We start from the raw sequence: 17236 nt of genomic DNA on the forward strand, positions 1-17236 counted from the left end.
ATTCAAATCACTCCCATCAAACTCGGAAAAATGTGGGCTGCTGCGGACTGCTTTGGTTTTGAGCGGTTGGGCTGCCAGTTCACATGCTGGGCAGCTGACCAACAGCCTGTGAGGATGTTGGGCTGCCGACAATCTGGGGTGTTGGTTCCCTGGCGGGTAACCGTCAAAGGGCAGGGAAATACCTGTTGGCAGTCTGACGGGTGCGGGAGTTGGCAGCTAACAGTCAGGCTGACAGTCAGCCCGGCGTGGGTCAAGCCAGCAACAGTCCGCCCGGCATTAGACTGGCAGACGGGCGACGGATTGACCCAGGTCGAGCCACCAAGTGTCCTGCCGGCAACAGGCCGGCAGACCGGCGGTGGATTGACCTAGGTCAGTCCGCCGTACATCTTGACCAAAAGAAGATTGGTGGACTGACCCTTGCAAGAGCCTGACGACGGGCTGCCCTGTATTCACACAGTAGCCCGAAGTGTGCCCCTTTGGCGTTGGGTTGTCAGTCCAAGGGAGCCAAAATCGCTCTTGTGGTGTACCTGTCATTTTTTTTTCCTCAAGGCAAGTGTATGGATTTGCACTAAAAATGCTGTTTTAACAGTCTCCGGGTTGGCTTTTGCCATCCACCATCTTTGATGTATCATTGTGAGTGAGGCAGGAGGACTCATGATGATATTGATGCATCAAAAATTAGACAAGATGTTGATATTTCATCTGATCCAAAAACATTGTTGGGATCCTCGGAGGTGAAGGAGCTAATGGGAAAATTTGTCAAAATCAGTGTTTTTGGCCTTCGCTCTCAGTCCTAAATCACCGATACCGCATAAGTGGAGGACTTCCCGTCGGAATCTGCGGGTCTCCCAGAAGTGATCTAGACCCCAAAAAGCTAGATTTCCCTGCAAAAATCTAGAATTTTCGGGTCTATATTGACATCTGCGAGAGTCCCAGATCGCACGGGAAGTCCTCCAGACCCTCCGGTGGAGGCGCTTTGCGCCCCCACCTTCGGACTTAGTTAAGTTTGAACGATGTCAAATATTCAAAGCCGATCATCAACAGCGCCACACGCTGGAATTCCACCTTCAATATGCTCGATCCAGCTATTAATCAAAGACCAGCACTCAAAGACCTTATCTCCCCATACATTCAACATATCTAACAAAAAAAAAACTACATAAATCAAAGAAGAAGGGTAAAACTAGCTCAGTGTTTTTTCGGCCAGTTTTAGTGACAAAATTTTGGGTGTGACACTCGAAAGATGCAGGGGGATCCAGCTCTGTTCATTGTATGATGCTTCTGACCGGCCGTGGGGTACAGCCAAGGTCATGGTCGGGTTCACGGGCCGACCCGATAAGGCTATAAGCTGCCCGAACCCGACCTGATAAGCTTTCAAGTCAGGTCGGGTCGGGCTCGGGTCAGGAGAGTTTCTCTAAAAATCTGCCTCGACTTGCCTGAACCTAACCCGCGACCCGACTAGTCTCAGGCCGTTTCCGGGTCGGCTCGACCACCCGAATCTTGCGAGATATGGACTGATTTATGTCGATAATAATTCAAGCAAACAGCTGAATTCAAACAATAAATAGTTTCCCCATCAAAAATGCTCAACTAGAAAAATCACCACTCGAACCTTGGGAGACGGGGGGGGGGAGTGAGTTTACCTTGCGCCCTGCTAGAGGAAAAAATTCTGATTTTACACTGGAACAGCGGATCAAAGGGCACTTTCTACCTGGTCTTTTGCAATTTCTTCCAGTAGAACACCTAGGCATATATCAATCAGAAACCAAGATAGGGAATGAGAGGGGAAATTATCAGAACGTGTCGGGCTACTGTAGATGCAAGTTGTACGATCTTTGGCGTATGAAGGAAAGGGCTCCTGCCACTTTAGATGAACTGAACGGACAATATGTATGTGAATGGTTCGAGCATTAACTCACCAATAGCCACCAGAGCAGATCCATCAAGAGCTCGCGCCATAGCGATAGGTTCCTCCCAATTCTTTGGCCTAGGGCCACGATGGGGAGTAGGGATCGATAAGACATTGTGGGAGCTATAAAACGTGGCTGCTTCGTGATGGATCGATCGTAGAAGGTCCTGTTCAGGGGCAACTGAATCAGTCATCGGACAATTTCTGCGCTTTTCCCAGGAGATATATTACCGATGATGGGAGGTCTAAACTTGTGTGTCCAAAATCAATTAGGCGCAACTAACGCATAGCGCAGTACTGAAGTTTGAATGGACTGACCCGGTGTTACAGCTCTCGGGGGAAATTCCACGGTGTTGTCGATCGGAAGACTGCAAGTTCCTTGTGTACCGAAAGCCGCCAATGTAATGGTCCTATCTGCATCTTCATCATCAGCCTGATGGAGGTCGGCCTGTTGGAGGTTGGCGTGTTGGGATATGGCATGTTGGGGGTCGGCCTGTGGTAGGTATGCTGCTCGCAGGTCAGTCTGTTGTAGGTCTGTATGTTGTAGGTCTGTAGGTTGTAGGTCTGTAGGTTGTAGGTCTGTATGTTGTGGTTCTGCCGTTAGGCGATCTGTCCGTTGAGAGTATGCTGTTTGAAGTTGAGGGTCTGTCTGCTGAGGGTCTGCATGTTGAGAGTTTGCTTGCTGCGGACCTGCCTGTTGTGGATTTGGTCGAGCGGCTGATGAAATTCTTTTCAACCTCTTGTTCTTTTGTCGTTTCCACAACCGATGTCGACCTTGATCTCGACGTTCTAAAACTGGTTCCAAGTCCAAAAACCAAGGGCCATGTTCGACCATCAAGGACTTTTTAAACTTCTTGCTCGGTCGAAAGATTGAATCCCCAAGCCGCGGTTCACGTTCCGAAGTAAACTTTGAGCAGGTGTAGATCGAGTCGCCGTCCATGAGCTTCTGGTACTGAGGGCGGCATGAGGGGTCGATTTTGCGTCGCCCAGGCTGAATTGAGGGAACCATTTGTTAATATCGAACCGGCTTGGGCGTCAATGTAACCATTTTTATGCGCGGCCCCGGCCGGGGGAGCGAGGGCTGTCCGGTGCAACTGAGTACCCCGTCTGGCGGGCCAGAATCCAGATGGTGCGGCCCGGCCCGTCCCCACTCCAACTGCGCCAGGGGTACATACTGCATTAACAAGACACGACATCAGGGTAATCATCTGAGCGGCAATCTAAGCCTGACGTAGTTTACGTAGGAAAGGCCATACAAGCACAACGGTAAAATTATTTTTAAAGCCGCGGTGTCACCGAGCTTAATCACAAAGTCTCTCCGAGGATGCGCATAGCGTCTCCGAAGGAGGTCGCTTCCTGTATGGTGAAGCAAGTGGAATACCAATGTGTTTCACATGTCACCAAAAACAGAGTCTTTAAGACGCTCAAGTAGTGCAACAAACGGCTTTATTCCTGAATTTTAATCTCCTCTAGAGTATGCAATACAAATAAATAAACAGTGTTGAAGAAGTGAAGTATAGATAAAATAACTACTGATAAGAGTGTTTTCCAAGAGTACATACTGTACATTTGTGTGATATTCCTCATGGCAAACTCTTTGAATGAAAGTGACGCGCCAAGAATGAAATTTGTTGGGGAATGACTAATTGCAGAGATCCTTGTTGGCTGCACGAGCTGAGAGCCAAATGTCACTGTTGCACATCAACCACTACCAGATATCCTGAGTGGGATATCCAGTAAGAAATCCAGGATACCCTGTATCCCAAAGCACACTCTGTAATAGGAGTGTGCCAAAGCACACTCCGTAATAGGAGGTATCCTGTATTTCTTACTGGATATCCCACTCAGGATATCTGGTGGTGGTTGAAGTGAATCCCAGTTTGACCCCATAACCAATCCACAATTCTAGGCCGGGGGGAGGCCTCTAGCCTAGCTCACGTGTGCGCGGGGGCTAGGCTACAAGACCCGCTTTACAATGTCCTCATGTGCACAGACCTGCACTTCCGGTAACAGAGCATGAATGTGACCCCCAAGCCCCGTAGGGGATTGGGATTTGTTTTCCCCCCTTGAGCCCGACTTCATCAACAAAAGTCTTCATGCTACCCATTTCAATATTTTCTTCCTTCACTAATCACACAGACGACCTCCTTGGGACTCAAGCAATAAGGCTGTTCCCCAAAAGCGGGGTTTGGCTCATGCCCCAGGGTCCGGGGCATCGGGATGGGCCTTAAAAATCACCTGAACCCCGGGGCATATAGTGTTATTTTCCGGAAGAAGGATTTCTTTGGGGGTGGTGTCTTTTTTTTTGGATTTTGTGTTTTTTTTTTGACATTAGAATGGCCATATGTAGTATATACAGGTTTCTTTTAATGAAACAAGTTGAGAAGCACAAGCAAGAACCCCAAGGAAACGGGTGTAGGCACTGATAAAAGATGAAAGGATGTTACAAGGGGCCATTGAAAGCCTGTTACCATCCCTCAAGACACAACAGGTGCTCGATGTTCCTTGGTTTGAGGGCGGATTGCTGCCAGGAGACAATTTGTCGGCCTTTGGAGAATACACGCTTGGAAGCCGCGCTTGTTGCCGGGATCGACAGGTATTTACAAGCCATTTTCAACAGGATAGGATAAGTCTTGTTTTGACCAGCCAATAGGCAAGGATCTTAGTGCCTTGTGGTTCGGGATACTCCTTCAAGTAGTGACTGATTTCAGAATTGATCCCCTCAATTGGTGCGGGTTGATGATAAAAGGCAGTTGGAAAGAAGTTGGAGCCTGATCTGGAGGCTGGGCATTGTGTTTGGGTTGCTAGCAGACTTGGCCGTCCTGTCTTGTTGACGCTCCCACTAATTTTCAACTTAGGGCCTGTACCATAGCGGGCGGAAAAACAGTTTTTCCTGGGAAAATTGATTTTTTCTACAAAAAACAGTTTTCCCCAAAAAACACGTACCACAGCACCTGTTTTTTGTGAAATCCAGAAAACAGATTCCCTTGAAAATCACCCATTTTCAAAAACAGGTCCGGACCTGTTTTTTGGATGCTATTTTTCTCTCCGCCGCCGCCGCCATCCCAGTAGCATCAAATGCCCAAGTCCATCAATCTCATTGATCCAGTTGTCCTAATGGACACCATCCCACCACTCTCATCAACACCCAACCCAACAACACCTACTCCAATGGCTCAGTCCAAGAAAACCAAGCCCAAGAAGCCAACAGCCAAACCAAAGAAACTCAATGAAAGCAATGTCAAAACTCCCAACCACACTTGGACCACCGATCAAAAGATGACTCTTCTTGAGTCTATCGCAACTCAGTACGCCGCTGGCTTAGAAACTGATAACGGTGGCTTGAAGAAGGAAGCCTGGCCTATCGTCCAGGAGAAACTGAATACTAAGTACAGTCTTGCACTCAGCCTTGATCAAATCAAAAACCAGAAGAACGCGCTCCGGACCCTCTACATTGATTACAAATTTCTTCGAGACCAAAGCGGCTTTGGTTGGAACAACAAACGGGGTACAGTCACAGCCGATGAATCTGTGTGGGAAGAGTTGATAGCCGCTCATCCTCGTCGAAACTTTGCAAGACTCAAGGACAAACCTTTTCCGGTATACGATCTTGCCTACAGTGTATTTACGGGCAAGGCGGCAACTGGAGAAATAGCGAATTCCGAGCTTGTTCCGACTACCACCAAAGCAGTCAAGCTCACTCCAGCAGCCAAGAGAAAGATTGTTCCGCTCAGTGATGATGACAGCAGTAGCGATATCGATATTGAACCCAAATCCTCTCTCAAGACCGCTGGTTCAAATACAACAAAACGAGTACGCGAATCAAAGAATGCGCTCATCAAATCCGAGATGGAAAGCATCAGCGGCGCGATAAATGCTGTATCGGAAACCTCGAAAAATCTTGTGGGTGAATTCGCCAAGATTGCCTCAGCCGTCTCTAGCAACCAGCCACCCCGCCAACCTTCCACTTCTGCCATTGCTCATGGCGAAACCCAAAGGACCATTTCTGATACCGCACTTCAAGTTTGTGCTGACCAATACTTGAACAAAGTCTCGGATGAAACTTATGTCGATTTTGCATCCGTCCTCGAGAACAACGGCTCGGCCCGCACCTTCCTTACCCTCCTTTGGACTGCGAACGATCATGTTTGCCAGGTGTGGCTTGAGAAGAAGGTTAAAGAGGCAAAGGAAAACAAAAAGAAAGAATAAATTGTAAGCATGACTTGTATTGTGAATCTGTCATTCCTCCACTCGCTGATCTATTTATGTGCTTCACCTTTTCATCATCAATCATGTTTAACAGTCACTTGGTTGCATTCTATTGCTCTTATTGCTCTTATTGATATGGTTCTCTTTTCCGATTGATCAAAATACGATCCTCTTTCTCAATCGATCAAATACAATCCTCTTTCTCGATTGATCAAAATTCAGTTCTCTTTCTTTCCCAATTGATTGATCAATCAATACAGTTGTATTTCCCAATTGTGATTTATTGCTCTGATTTTGTCTTTATCGGCCGTTATCCATTGCTTTTATCACTCGGTCTTAAAATCATATAGCTGATCTTATTGATATACTTGTCTTGCTTTGCAATTACGTATTGCTGAAAGGTTACATGGTCGATCGAGAGTGTTGCACTGCCAAATGTGAGATAAAAATGAAGACCAAAGAGAAAAGAAAAAAGCTAGCAGAAAAAAAATCAAATGTTTAAGAATCGCAAAGGGTACAGGCCATCAACTTTGATTTTTGTAGGTGAAATATTGAGTCCACAATTTTTTAGCTAGACGGTCGCGTCGATGCTTCATTATTGAATCCTCTTCAGTGACATCAAAGGATTCATCTTCCCCCATCCGTGTACGTAAAAGTGTTTGTGCGTCTTCGTCCGGATCGTCGAAGAGATTGTCAACACTCTCATGACAGCGGATGTAGTTCCACAGCATGCATAGCGCGTAGACTAATCGGACTTGCTTCTTTAGTTCGATCTCGGGGGCCGATTGGAGGATAGTTAATTTCCTCTTTATGCATCCAAACATGCGCTCAACAATATTCCGAAGTGTTGCGTGTCGTAAGTTATAAAGTTCTTTTTTGTTCGCTGGCCTGAGTCCTGCAGCGGCCTGTTCTTTCAGATGGTATTGGGTGCCTCGGAATGGAGTCATCAACCCTTGTCGAAGGCCATAACCGGCATCGGCAAGAAAGTATTGCTTTTGAGGTATTTTCAGGCCTTTCGAAGTCGCATCGTTAAACACTCGAGTGTCGTGGGCACTTCCTTCCCAACCCGCGAGAATATAGACGAACTTGAAGTTGAAATTCACAGCAGCAAGAACATTTTGCGCAATGAAATGCTTGCGATTTCGCCAAGGGCTTTGGGCTTCGGCAGGTACTTGTGCTGGGATAAATACTCCATCAATGGCTCCTAGTGCGTTCTTGAATGCTCGATACTTTGGGTTTCGCGCGATCTCCTCTGGCTGCTTGCATGAATTCATGTCAAAGTTGACATAATTTGGGTAGATTGCTATCAACGAGTCGAGGACTATTCCAAAGTAGCTAGTTGAGGGAATCTTTGTTAGATATTTGATCATTCAAATTCAAATATCAAGAAGAAGAAAAAGGAGGGCTTACCGGGTAATAGTGAACAAACCACGCCGGAATTTGACCGCCGTCTGGCGCATGGTGTTGTTGTGGCAAACAATATCTAAGAAGATGAGCACCTGCTCTTCGACCGAGACCAATCTTCCATTTTTAAGCAGCCCATTCATCGTCGACTCCTCAACAAGACTGTTAAATGTTGCTCGTTCCATTCGAGTTATTTCACGAAAGAGTTCTGGTCTGACTTCGTCTAGTAGGAACCGAGTGTACCTGGCTCGCCCACCATCGCCGTAGTATGCCTCGTATGTGTTCCAGAGGCTTCCGAGGTATTTGCAAGCAACCCCGGCGGCGGCAAATGACAGTAAGATATTGTTCATCTCCATGAGCGATGTCGCGGCGGCGGCAAGTGTGACAAAGAGGTTGTTGTCCATGGCTGTAATGGTTGGTGGATGTGTTGGGTGTGCTGGATCTTGATGATGTGGATGCGGACCGGTGGTGGTTGATTGTGGAAATTCTGGAGTCTTGGGGATGTTTGTGGTACACGTTTATCACATCCTGTTTTTTCAGATATGTGTTTTTCAAAATAACGGAAAAGCGCAAAAAAAAAACTATTTTACCTGCACCAAAAAAACAGATTTTGTATGGTACAGGCCCTTAGAATGTTATCTTTCAGCGGTGTTGCAGCTATGGGTGATAAGTCCAACACAAATATCTGCAGGATATTCACCATGATCTCGCTTAGAGAGTAACACTTTCAAAATTAAACCGTGGGGATAGTGAACAAGGCTAGTATTTATATTGGAACTGTTCTTCCAATGGTTGAGTTTGGTCGGATAATCGGGAAGATAAAAGGAAAGTTTTTTTTTTTGATTTTTTTTCTTTTGTTATATTTAGTCAATTGATTATTTATATGTTAATTTTGTTTCTTCATGTTGGAGGTTCAGTGGAGCTATAACAAGAAATTCTATTTGTTGATTGGTTGTGTATGGCTTTCAGGGTTTACGGGAAAAGGAAAGGAGTATGTAAGTCTGAGAAGAGCTCGCTGGCTGACTACTATGTTCAATGGTTTTGTATTATTTGTCAAATGTTACTCGTCTGAATGCTGGCTACTGATATCTGGGGAATGTGGAGATGTTATTGGCTTGCCGGTTGACTACTGGGGTTAACGGTGTCGGAAGAGAATACTCGTCAAGGCCGGCTACGGGTGTATGATAAAGATTTTCAGAATGATTCAAGCTGCTCTAGCAAGAGGCTCATGACCTGTTGGAGGTAGAGCTCAAGGAATCAATGATTTCATTAATTACATACATATGGAATGACTCTAAATAGTATCTACAAGAGTATGTGACAGGCCACCTAGTCGAGGTCACTGTACATGTCATCTACATGTACCAACAAGGCTGAGCTCCTTTTTGCAGGCACATCAGTGGTATTGAGTGGCTGCGACTTTTTGGATGTCCCCCCGGTGGAGGCCTCTTCTTTTGTGGTATACCCCTTTGTCACCTGCGAGTAGTTAGCTGAAGTTCTAAGTAGACTGGCAAAGAAGAAGGCCTCACGGCCTGATTGCATTCCCAATGAAATCCTCTCCATATGCCCGGCAGAGCTGGCTGATACTCTTGCTACCCTTTTGAACAGATGCATACGCGAGGACCGGTTTCCCGCTGCCTGGCGCATCGCCACCACAGTCATTATCAGGAAGTTTGCAAAACCGGATTACACAAACCCAGGGGTGTACCGGCCAATAGCCCTGCTCAACACAATCAGCAAAGTCTTTGAGTCAACCATTGATGACCAACTTACTTTCTGGGCAGAATTGCAGAACATCATCCCCGATGGACACTCAGGAGGACGCCAAGGTAAAGGGTGTGAAGACGCTCTGCTGGCGCTAACTATGTGGGTAAAGCGGAAATGGAGGGAGGGCAAGACAGTCACGGCTCTGTTCTTAGATGGGAAGTTGGCCTACCCGTTGGTCAACCCCTGCCGCCTGGTTCATTCTCTCCGTCGGAAGGGATGCCCCACCTATTTGTGGAAGATCATAGGCCATTTCCTGGAAGGTCGACGCACAAGACTTTGCCTCGCGGATTACAAATCAGCTGAGTTTGAAGTTGATAAGGGGCTCCCGCAGGGCTCACCCTTATCAGTAATCCTGTACATCATCTACAACTCCAATCTGTTGCTAAGGCAATTTGACTTTGATAGGGATGAGGTGTCTTTAGGCTTCATTGATGATGTTGTTGACCTCTTGGCGGGAAGGACCGTAGAAGAGGCCAGGGCGCGATTGAATCAGATAGGGGAGGAGTCGCTCTCGTGGGGCAGGAGCCATGGGGCTATCTTTGATAGCCGGAAGGCACAATTCGTGATCTTCACACATTCAAAAGCGGTTGCCGGGGTCTGACGCAGGCTCAACCAGCCCACGACGTTGGCTTGCTGCTGCTGGCAAGCCTCCGTTGGCTGGTTTGCCGTGTCAGACACTCTTCTGACACTCAGTCAGGCCGACGGGGCCGTCAGGTTGGCCCAACCCAGCCGTGCCGTCGGCCTGCTCAATAGGGCCGAAAGAGGTTGGCTGGGTAAAGCCATTGCAGTAACTTTACCCCGCTGTCATGCCAGCGCAATGCACCGTCGATGCTGGCTTGACAGCTGGGTCGGATGGGTCAGACCAACGTCAATCTGACCCATCCCCGGCGTCGACCTGCCTCCGCAGTCGAATTTGCGGCAGGCAGGTCAAACCTGACACTCCCTTGACCCCGCGGGCGCGCCAACGCAACTCGAAGTTGAGAATCGAGCGGTGGTGTAAGTCCCAGCTGAACTTTTTTTTGTTAAGTCCCACCAAAGCCTGAACCTGCTTGGTAGGTGTTTTTTTAAGTCCCACCAACACTCCAAGGATACTTTTCTTCCAAGTCCCACCCATAGCCAAAAGCTGGTTGGCAGTGTACAAGTTTTTGTATTCACCAGTTCCCCTATATCCTGCTTCGCGGGGGTGTTCACGTTGTGCTTCAAGTTAGCGTTTGTCCCAACATAAAAGCAGGTCTGTTAACCTTTTCCGACAAAATTGCACCGGTCCACCCGCTTGTCCCAACAAAAGCAGGAGGGAGCAAAGGTGCAATTCAAATGCAGACCCAAGGGTATATATATAGAGGCCTTCATGTGGTGATCTTGTGATCTCTTGGAATTTAGGAGTACGGAGATTGTAGACAAAATGAACTGAGGATCTTACTTCAGCGGGCACGATGGCCTCTATTTATAGGCGCCATCGGGCCTGACTAGAATACAAATAATACAATACGATCTTTAACATAGACGAGAGGAAAGACAAGATGCCAGGCCAGAAGGCCGATAATAGCAATACACAGGTAGGCCCGAAGGCCGCGATAGGAACTAGGGATATGGTATATCTCTATTAAGACAAAAAGAAGATAAGAAAGTGTTACAAAGGAACTGTGCCGAGGACGGCGAAGGAGGGGAATAGGCCCGGGACATCACAGTCTTGCAGTCGAACCCCTGTGGTTTTTAGTTTGTTTGTGGGCGGCAGCTTGTCGTTTAAGGTGGCACAGAGAATGTTACGGGCGCAGTCAGATGGCCGGGAATAGATAACTGCAGGGGGAAATGGTGATAAGACAGAATCGGACAGCGAGATGAGAGAGATACACACTGGTCGAGGCCGGATCTGGAGCGGAGTCCGGATCGAGACATCACGACCGGGCGAGACCCACCACATATTTAATCAGTCTCTCCGTCTACGGTCTGGTGGGGTGGTGAATCGCCTGTCCATCTCCCTTAAATAATAACAATCGAACTTATATCCCCAACCTGCGTTCTCCTTATATCCCCAAGCCGCGTTCCCCTTTCACTTTAATAAACCTGTGACCGAATCAGCCGGAAAACTAGGTAGGACATGCCTCAAGAAGGTAAGTTTGCTTGATCGGACCATCTAATTCTGACACCCTTCCGCAAGACCCAGCTGACTGAGTGCTCCAGATCCAGTCCTCGTTGGTTTTAACCGTCTGATGAACAAATACGAACCGGCATTCTATGGGCGATGGACGTATGATTCCAATTCATTCGAAGGAGCTTTCTCGGCCCTCTCGGTCGATCAAGTCAAAGCACATAAAAAACTCTTGGATTGGATGCATCGTTCCCTTCTACCACGACTCCGCGAGCAATTCAAAACCCTCTCAGTATCGCTGCTCCCATCCGTATTCTGGAAACAACCGGAGAACACGCGCAAGCTCATCTTAGAAACCCAGTCAGAACTCGACAACACGACAGACACAGTCAAATCTATCATCGCTAGCATCTGCCCAGCATGCACAGGGCCGATGGTGTCCGCGCCAGAGCGAGCAGATGATCAACACCTCAAAGGTTTAAAATCTTACAGGCTTCAACTTCTCAAGCCCAGCTTCAATAATGATGTGGTGTACCATATCAATAAAGTTTGTACTTCGGCCCATGAGCTCTTTCAACAAATCAAGCTCGCACCGGACGCAGTGAGACCCGACAAGTTTGACGGATGCTCTTATAGAAAAGTGTTCATCCAGGACGTAGGCCTTGCCTTCGAAGCGATCGATGCAACTATCAAAATAATAGAATCATCTGAGCTCGATCTTGCCCAAGAGCAATGGGTTTATGCGTTCCCTCGTATCGATGAGACGATCTGGGATATCATCCGTACCGCCAATCGACTCCAATCCCAAAGATCAAGAGAACCACAAAATGTGCACGTCAGGAAAGCTGCCGAACTCGCCAAACTCTCAATACCAATGATGAAGTTGATCAAGATTTTCTTTAACAAGATTTCGAAACGAGGAATCAATCAAAAACGTCTCTCAACTTACAGCAAAATGAGTTCGGAACAGATCGACTCTCTAGCCCATTCGCTTGATAACTCCCGCGGAGATCTCATCGAACTGCAACTACTATTTCCAAAAATTAGTGAAAATGGCTTTAGCGCTGCGACTAGCCGTGAGGCCATAAGAATAGCGGACCAAATCAAATCTGGCTTGGAAACTACTCTGTCACTTGTACTCTTGTACTGTCTTGCTTTGATCAAGCACACCGACGGTTTTGAATCACGCGATTACTACAAAACTTGGTTTGATGGTTGGAGCACAGCCTTCGATCTTGCCATTCGGAACTTTAAATGTCTTGCCAAAAGGCTTGACCCCACTCCCCGATCTTAATCTGTTTTTTCTTCTCTTTTCTTTTCTTTGCACAACCGCCTGAAACCCCGTAGACTATACAATGTGTATGATTCAAAAACTTAATACGTCTTTCCAAAAAAGTTGACTTCACTCCCTGTTAATTAGGTTTTTCTTCTTATCTTTTTCACTCTTGATGTACGTCTGTGTACCTAAAACAGCATTAATATTAGTTGACACCAAAGACAGATGATAATTCGGTCTTTTAATCCCTAGCCTGTGTTTTTGATGCCTTGCCTCAGCGTCCATCCCAGCTCTGTTGCAAAGAACTAATCTTTCGAGGTTTTTCGAACTCATCATGACATCATCGTGATACATACCAGTCCGTCACATAATTTATGAAGGCTGCGCTTGGGCGTCCGGGCCCCGGGCTCAAGCATGGGAAGTCATCTTTCCTTCTACTTCGGCGTAGCTTATTGCTTGACGGCATCTCAAAAAAATGAAGGGAGGGAAACTTGAAAGGCAAGATGTGCTGTATGCAGATAGCTCTCCGTTAAGATCCTCTCAGGCCAGTTCACCAAGGAGGATTGGTGCGTCCTCGGGTATAAATTTACTGGCCCAAGCGAGGAGCCAAGTTAGCCATTGCCCTCCCCCTAACTTAACCAAGTCCCTCTATTGGGGACGCCTCCTTCGGAGGTCGCTTCGCTCCCCCGAGGAGGGAATTAGCCAAGTTAGGCCCTCCCCCGCGGGCCAACCGCGTATAGAGCGTATTTAATCAGTCTCTTCTCTTTGTCGTGAGGAGTAAGCTTTATTGTAATCTTAGTACAAAACAATCGACTTTATCTGCTCAACCTGCCCTCACACTTCGATTTCCTGTGACAAAACCAGCTGGGATTACAGAGAGGACATGCCTCAAGAAGGCAAGTTTGCCTGTTCGGGCCATCCATCCTGACTTCTGTGAACCCTCGCTGACTCCGTGATCACATTCCAGATCCAGTTCTTGTTGGGTTTAAGCGCCTGATGAACAAATATCAACCATCAGATTCATGCGATGGACGGTCACACGATGATAATTCACCAGACGGAGCTCCCTTATCTCTCTCTCTTGATCAAATCAAATCACACAAAAAACTCATTGATTGGATGCATCGTACGCTTCTACCACGGCTTAAAGAGCATTTCGAGACCCTCTCAGCATCGCTACTCCCGTCCCAATTCTGGAAACACCCGGAGAGCACGCGCAAGCTCATCTTACAAACCGAGCAAGAACTCGAAAACACAACAGACATAGTCAAATCCATCATTGTTAGCATCTGCCCAACCTGTACCGAGTCATTGATGTTCCTGCCAGAGCGAACGAACGATCATCACCTCAAAGCTTTAAAATCTTACAGGCTTCGACGTCTCAAGCACAGCTTTCATGGGGATGCAATGCACCGTATCCATAGAGTTTGTACACAAGCCCATGAGCTCTTTCGACAAATTCAGCTCGCACCCCAGGAAGTGAGGCCTAATAAGTTTGACGGATGCTCTTACAGAGAAAATTTCATCAAGGGCGTACGCCTTGCCTCTCGCTCGATTGATGCAACTATTCAAGTGATAGCATCCTCTGAGCTCAATCTTGCCCAGCACCAATGGGCTGTCGAATTACCTCGCATGCATAAGACAATCTGGGGCATCATCAATACCACCAATCGACTGCAAACCAAACGGGTAAAAGGCCCACGAAGTCTGCAACTCCGCCAAGCTGCCGAACTCGCCAAACACTCGGTACCGATGCTCAAGTTAATCAGGATGTTCTTTAACAAGATTTCGACACACGGGATCAATCGGGGTCGATTTCCAACTTACACTAAAATGAGTTCGGAACAGATCGACTCTCTCTCCCATTCGCTCACCGCCATCTGTGAAGACCTCGGTGTTTTAAAACGACTGTTTCAAAAAATTGAAGAAACTGGACTCGGCGCTGCGACTGGTCGTGAGGTCATAGAGATCGCTAACAAGATGACATCTGGTCTGGAAACAACCCTACCCCTTGTACTCTTACACTGTGTTCCGTTGATCAAAGACACCGAGCATTTCGAATCGCGTGATTATTACAAAACTTGGTTTGCTACTTGGAACACTGCCTTTGATTCAGCGACTAACTCTCTCGCCAAAATCTTGGCTAGACTTCCTTATAATAATTAAATAGGTCCTTGTCCTTTCCTTGCACAACTGAAACCTTGTGGACTTAACAATTTGTTTGATTTAGCAATAATAAATATAGATGTCTGACCAAAGAAACTGCACGTTACTCCCCCTTAACTAATTTGTTCTTCTGTTGTTTCCACTCGTGATGTCTAACTTCATGATCATCAAAGCAGGACCAATGTAGACTTGTCTTAGAGAATAGTAAATCATGATTAAAGCTCTTGTCGTCATTGTCTTCGGCCCAATTTTGCCCCAGTTTCCGCAATTGATGCAACTTGTAGCCGGCCGGACTTTGGCCAGGCGTCCATTGGGTGGAAAGATGGAGACTCGTCTGTACTCTTCTGGACCTGTCTGAAGACCGTCCAGGGGTGATGAAAATTTGGTCTTTGAACTCCTACATAGCCTGTCTTTTTTGATGCCGTCCATCGGCGTGCATCCAAGCTGTTTAAATACCCAAGAACCACCCTTTCTTGGTACATATTCCGAACTCATCATAACATCATCGTAATACCTTTTTATTGGATTAATGTTTGAAGGCTGTACTGCTCTCAAACATGGTGACGTTTCTTTTCTCCCGTTTCACAGTTGCAACTTGCAAGTCAAGGCAAGGAACGCCAAGATACACGTTACACACGCCGTCTATTCAAACTTCATGTCGTTATTGCCTTGGGTAATTTGTTGATGACACAGAGGACCGGGAATATGCAAGATAACTACACACAAGTCACGACCAGCGGGCCAGGAAAGGGGTATACACCAGAATCGGAGGGGAGCATCCGATGAAAGAGATCCAATACATACAGGGGAGATAAGAGAGAGCAAGAGAAGGCTGATACGGTGACACCTTTCTCGGATGCCGTCCTGGAGGCCGGCAAAGCAAGCTGTCTCGGAACTCTGAAGGGGCGAAATCCAGATCGGAGCATCAAAGGGGTGGGATTTGACCGGCCCAAGCGGTACGCGGCGTGCATATTTAAACCAACACTTTTCTCCGGAATCATCTGTCCATCTTCCTATAATAATCGAAATCATATACCACACCTACACTCCCCTTATCCTTCAAGAGCCCCGTCACAAACCAGCTGGAAAATCAGGGAGAATATGCCTCAAGAGGGTAAGTTCGATTGATTGGGCCATCTCATGCTGATTTCTGCGAACCCCAGCTGACCCAGTGAACACACTTCAGACCCAGTTCTCGTAGGGTTTGACCGCCTTATCAAAAAACACGAACCATTATACTCTGAGCCGTGGACGTTTGGTATCAACTCTCTCGACGGAGCGTTCTCAGCCCTCTCTCTTGATCAAGTCAGAGCACACAAAAAACTCTTGGATTGGATGCACCGTTCCCTTCTACCACGACTCAACGAGCAGATCCGGACCCTCGCAATATTACTGCTCCCATCGGATTACTGGAAAAATCCAAAGGAAACGCGCAAACTCATCTTACAAGTCCAGTCGGAACTCGACAACACAACAGACGCAATCAAATCAATCATCACGAGCATCTGTCCAACATCTACAGGGCTTGCGCAAGAGCGAACGGATGATCAACACCTCAAAGGTTTAAAATCTTTTAGGCTCCAACTTCTCAAGCCCCGCATTCACAATGATTTGCTGTACCATATCAACAAGGTTTTTTCTCTGGCTCATGAGCTCTTTCAACAAATCAAGCTCGCACCGGACGCAGTCAAGCCCGATAAATTTGACGGATGCTCTTACCGAAACGATTTCATCAAGGACGCATGGATTACCTTTCGCGGGATTGATTTAACTATCAAATTCATGGAATCGTCTGAGCTCGATCTTGCCCAAGAACAATGGGTTTTCCAGTTTGCTCAATTGGACAAGACGATCCGGGGCATCGTGCGCACCGCCAACCAACTCCAAAGCAAACAAATAAATAACCCGAAAAATCTGCAAGTCAGGAAAGCTGCCGAACTCGCTAGAATCGCAATACCGATGACCAAGTTAATCAAAATGTTCTTCATCAAGATTTCGAAAGAAGGGATCAATCAAAGACGCTTTCCAACTTACACGAAAATGAGTTCGCAACAGATCCAGTCTCTAACTCATTCGCTTGACACCTCCGGTGAAGATCTCCTCGCGCTACAATCACTGCTTTCAAGAATCGGAGGAAGCGGGTTTGGCGCTGCGAATAGCCGTGAAGCCATGCAAATCGCCAACAATCTCAAATCTCGTGCCGAAACCACTTTATCCCTTGTACTCTTGTACTGCGTTCCTTTGATCAAGAACACCGACGGTTTCGAATCACGTGAATATTACAAAACTTGGTTTGATACTTGGAGCGCCGCCTTTGATTTAGCCACTCGTAACTTTAAATCTCTCGCCAAATACTCGACTTCACTCTATGATCTTGATTAGTTTGTTCTTCTCTTTTCTTTCATAGCCGAAGCCC

At 47.0% G+C, this 17236-nt stretch overlaps 3 protein-coding genes across 3 annotated transcripts; 2 read left to right on the top strand and 1 right to left on the bottom strand.

The window, feature by feature from the left end:
- Positions 1–1693: 1693 nt before the first annotated feature.
- On the bottom strand, positions 1694–2918 carry PtA15_13A169 (uncharacterized protein; the record flags this gene model as incomplete). Its single annotated transcript, XM_053162339.1, has 4 exons — positions 1694–1743; positions 1920–2090; positions 2228–2416; positions 2600–2918. The coding sequence occupies 4 exons, from the start codon at positions 2916–2918 to the stop codon at positions 1694–1696; spliced, it is 729 nt and encodes a 242-aa protein (XP_053026325.1).
- Positions 2919–14061: 11143 nt separating this feature from the next.
- PtA15_13A170 (uncharacterized protein) lies at positions 14062–14820 on the top strand (the record flags this gene model as incomplete). Its single annotated transcript, XM_053162341.1, has 1 exon — positions 14062–14820. One exon carries the CDS (start codon positions 14062–14064, stop codon positions 14818–14820), a length of 759 nt encoding a protein of 252 aa, XP_053026326.1.
- Positions 14821–15921: 1101 nt separating this feature from the next.
- Positions 15922–17202, top strand: PtA15_13A171 (uncharacterized protein; the record flags this gene model as incomplete). The annotated part of the gene is made up of 2 exons (XM_053162342.1): positions 15922–15934; positions 16007–17202. 2 exons carry the CDS (start codon positions 15922–15924, stop codon positions 17200–17202), a joined length of 1209 nt encoding a protein of 402 aa, XP_053026327.1.
- Positions 17203–17236: the final 34 nt, after the last annotated feature.

The sequence above is a fragment of the Puccinia triticina genome, chromosome 13A, assembly GCF_026914185.1.
Source record: "Puccinia triticina chromosome 13A, complete sequence".
NCBI lineage: Eukaryota > Fungi > Basidiomycota > Pucciniomycetes > Pucciniales > Pucciniaceae > Puccinia > Puccinia triticina.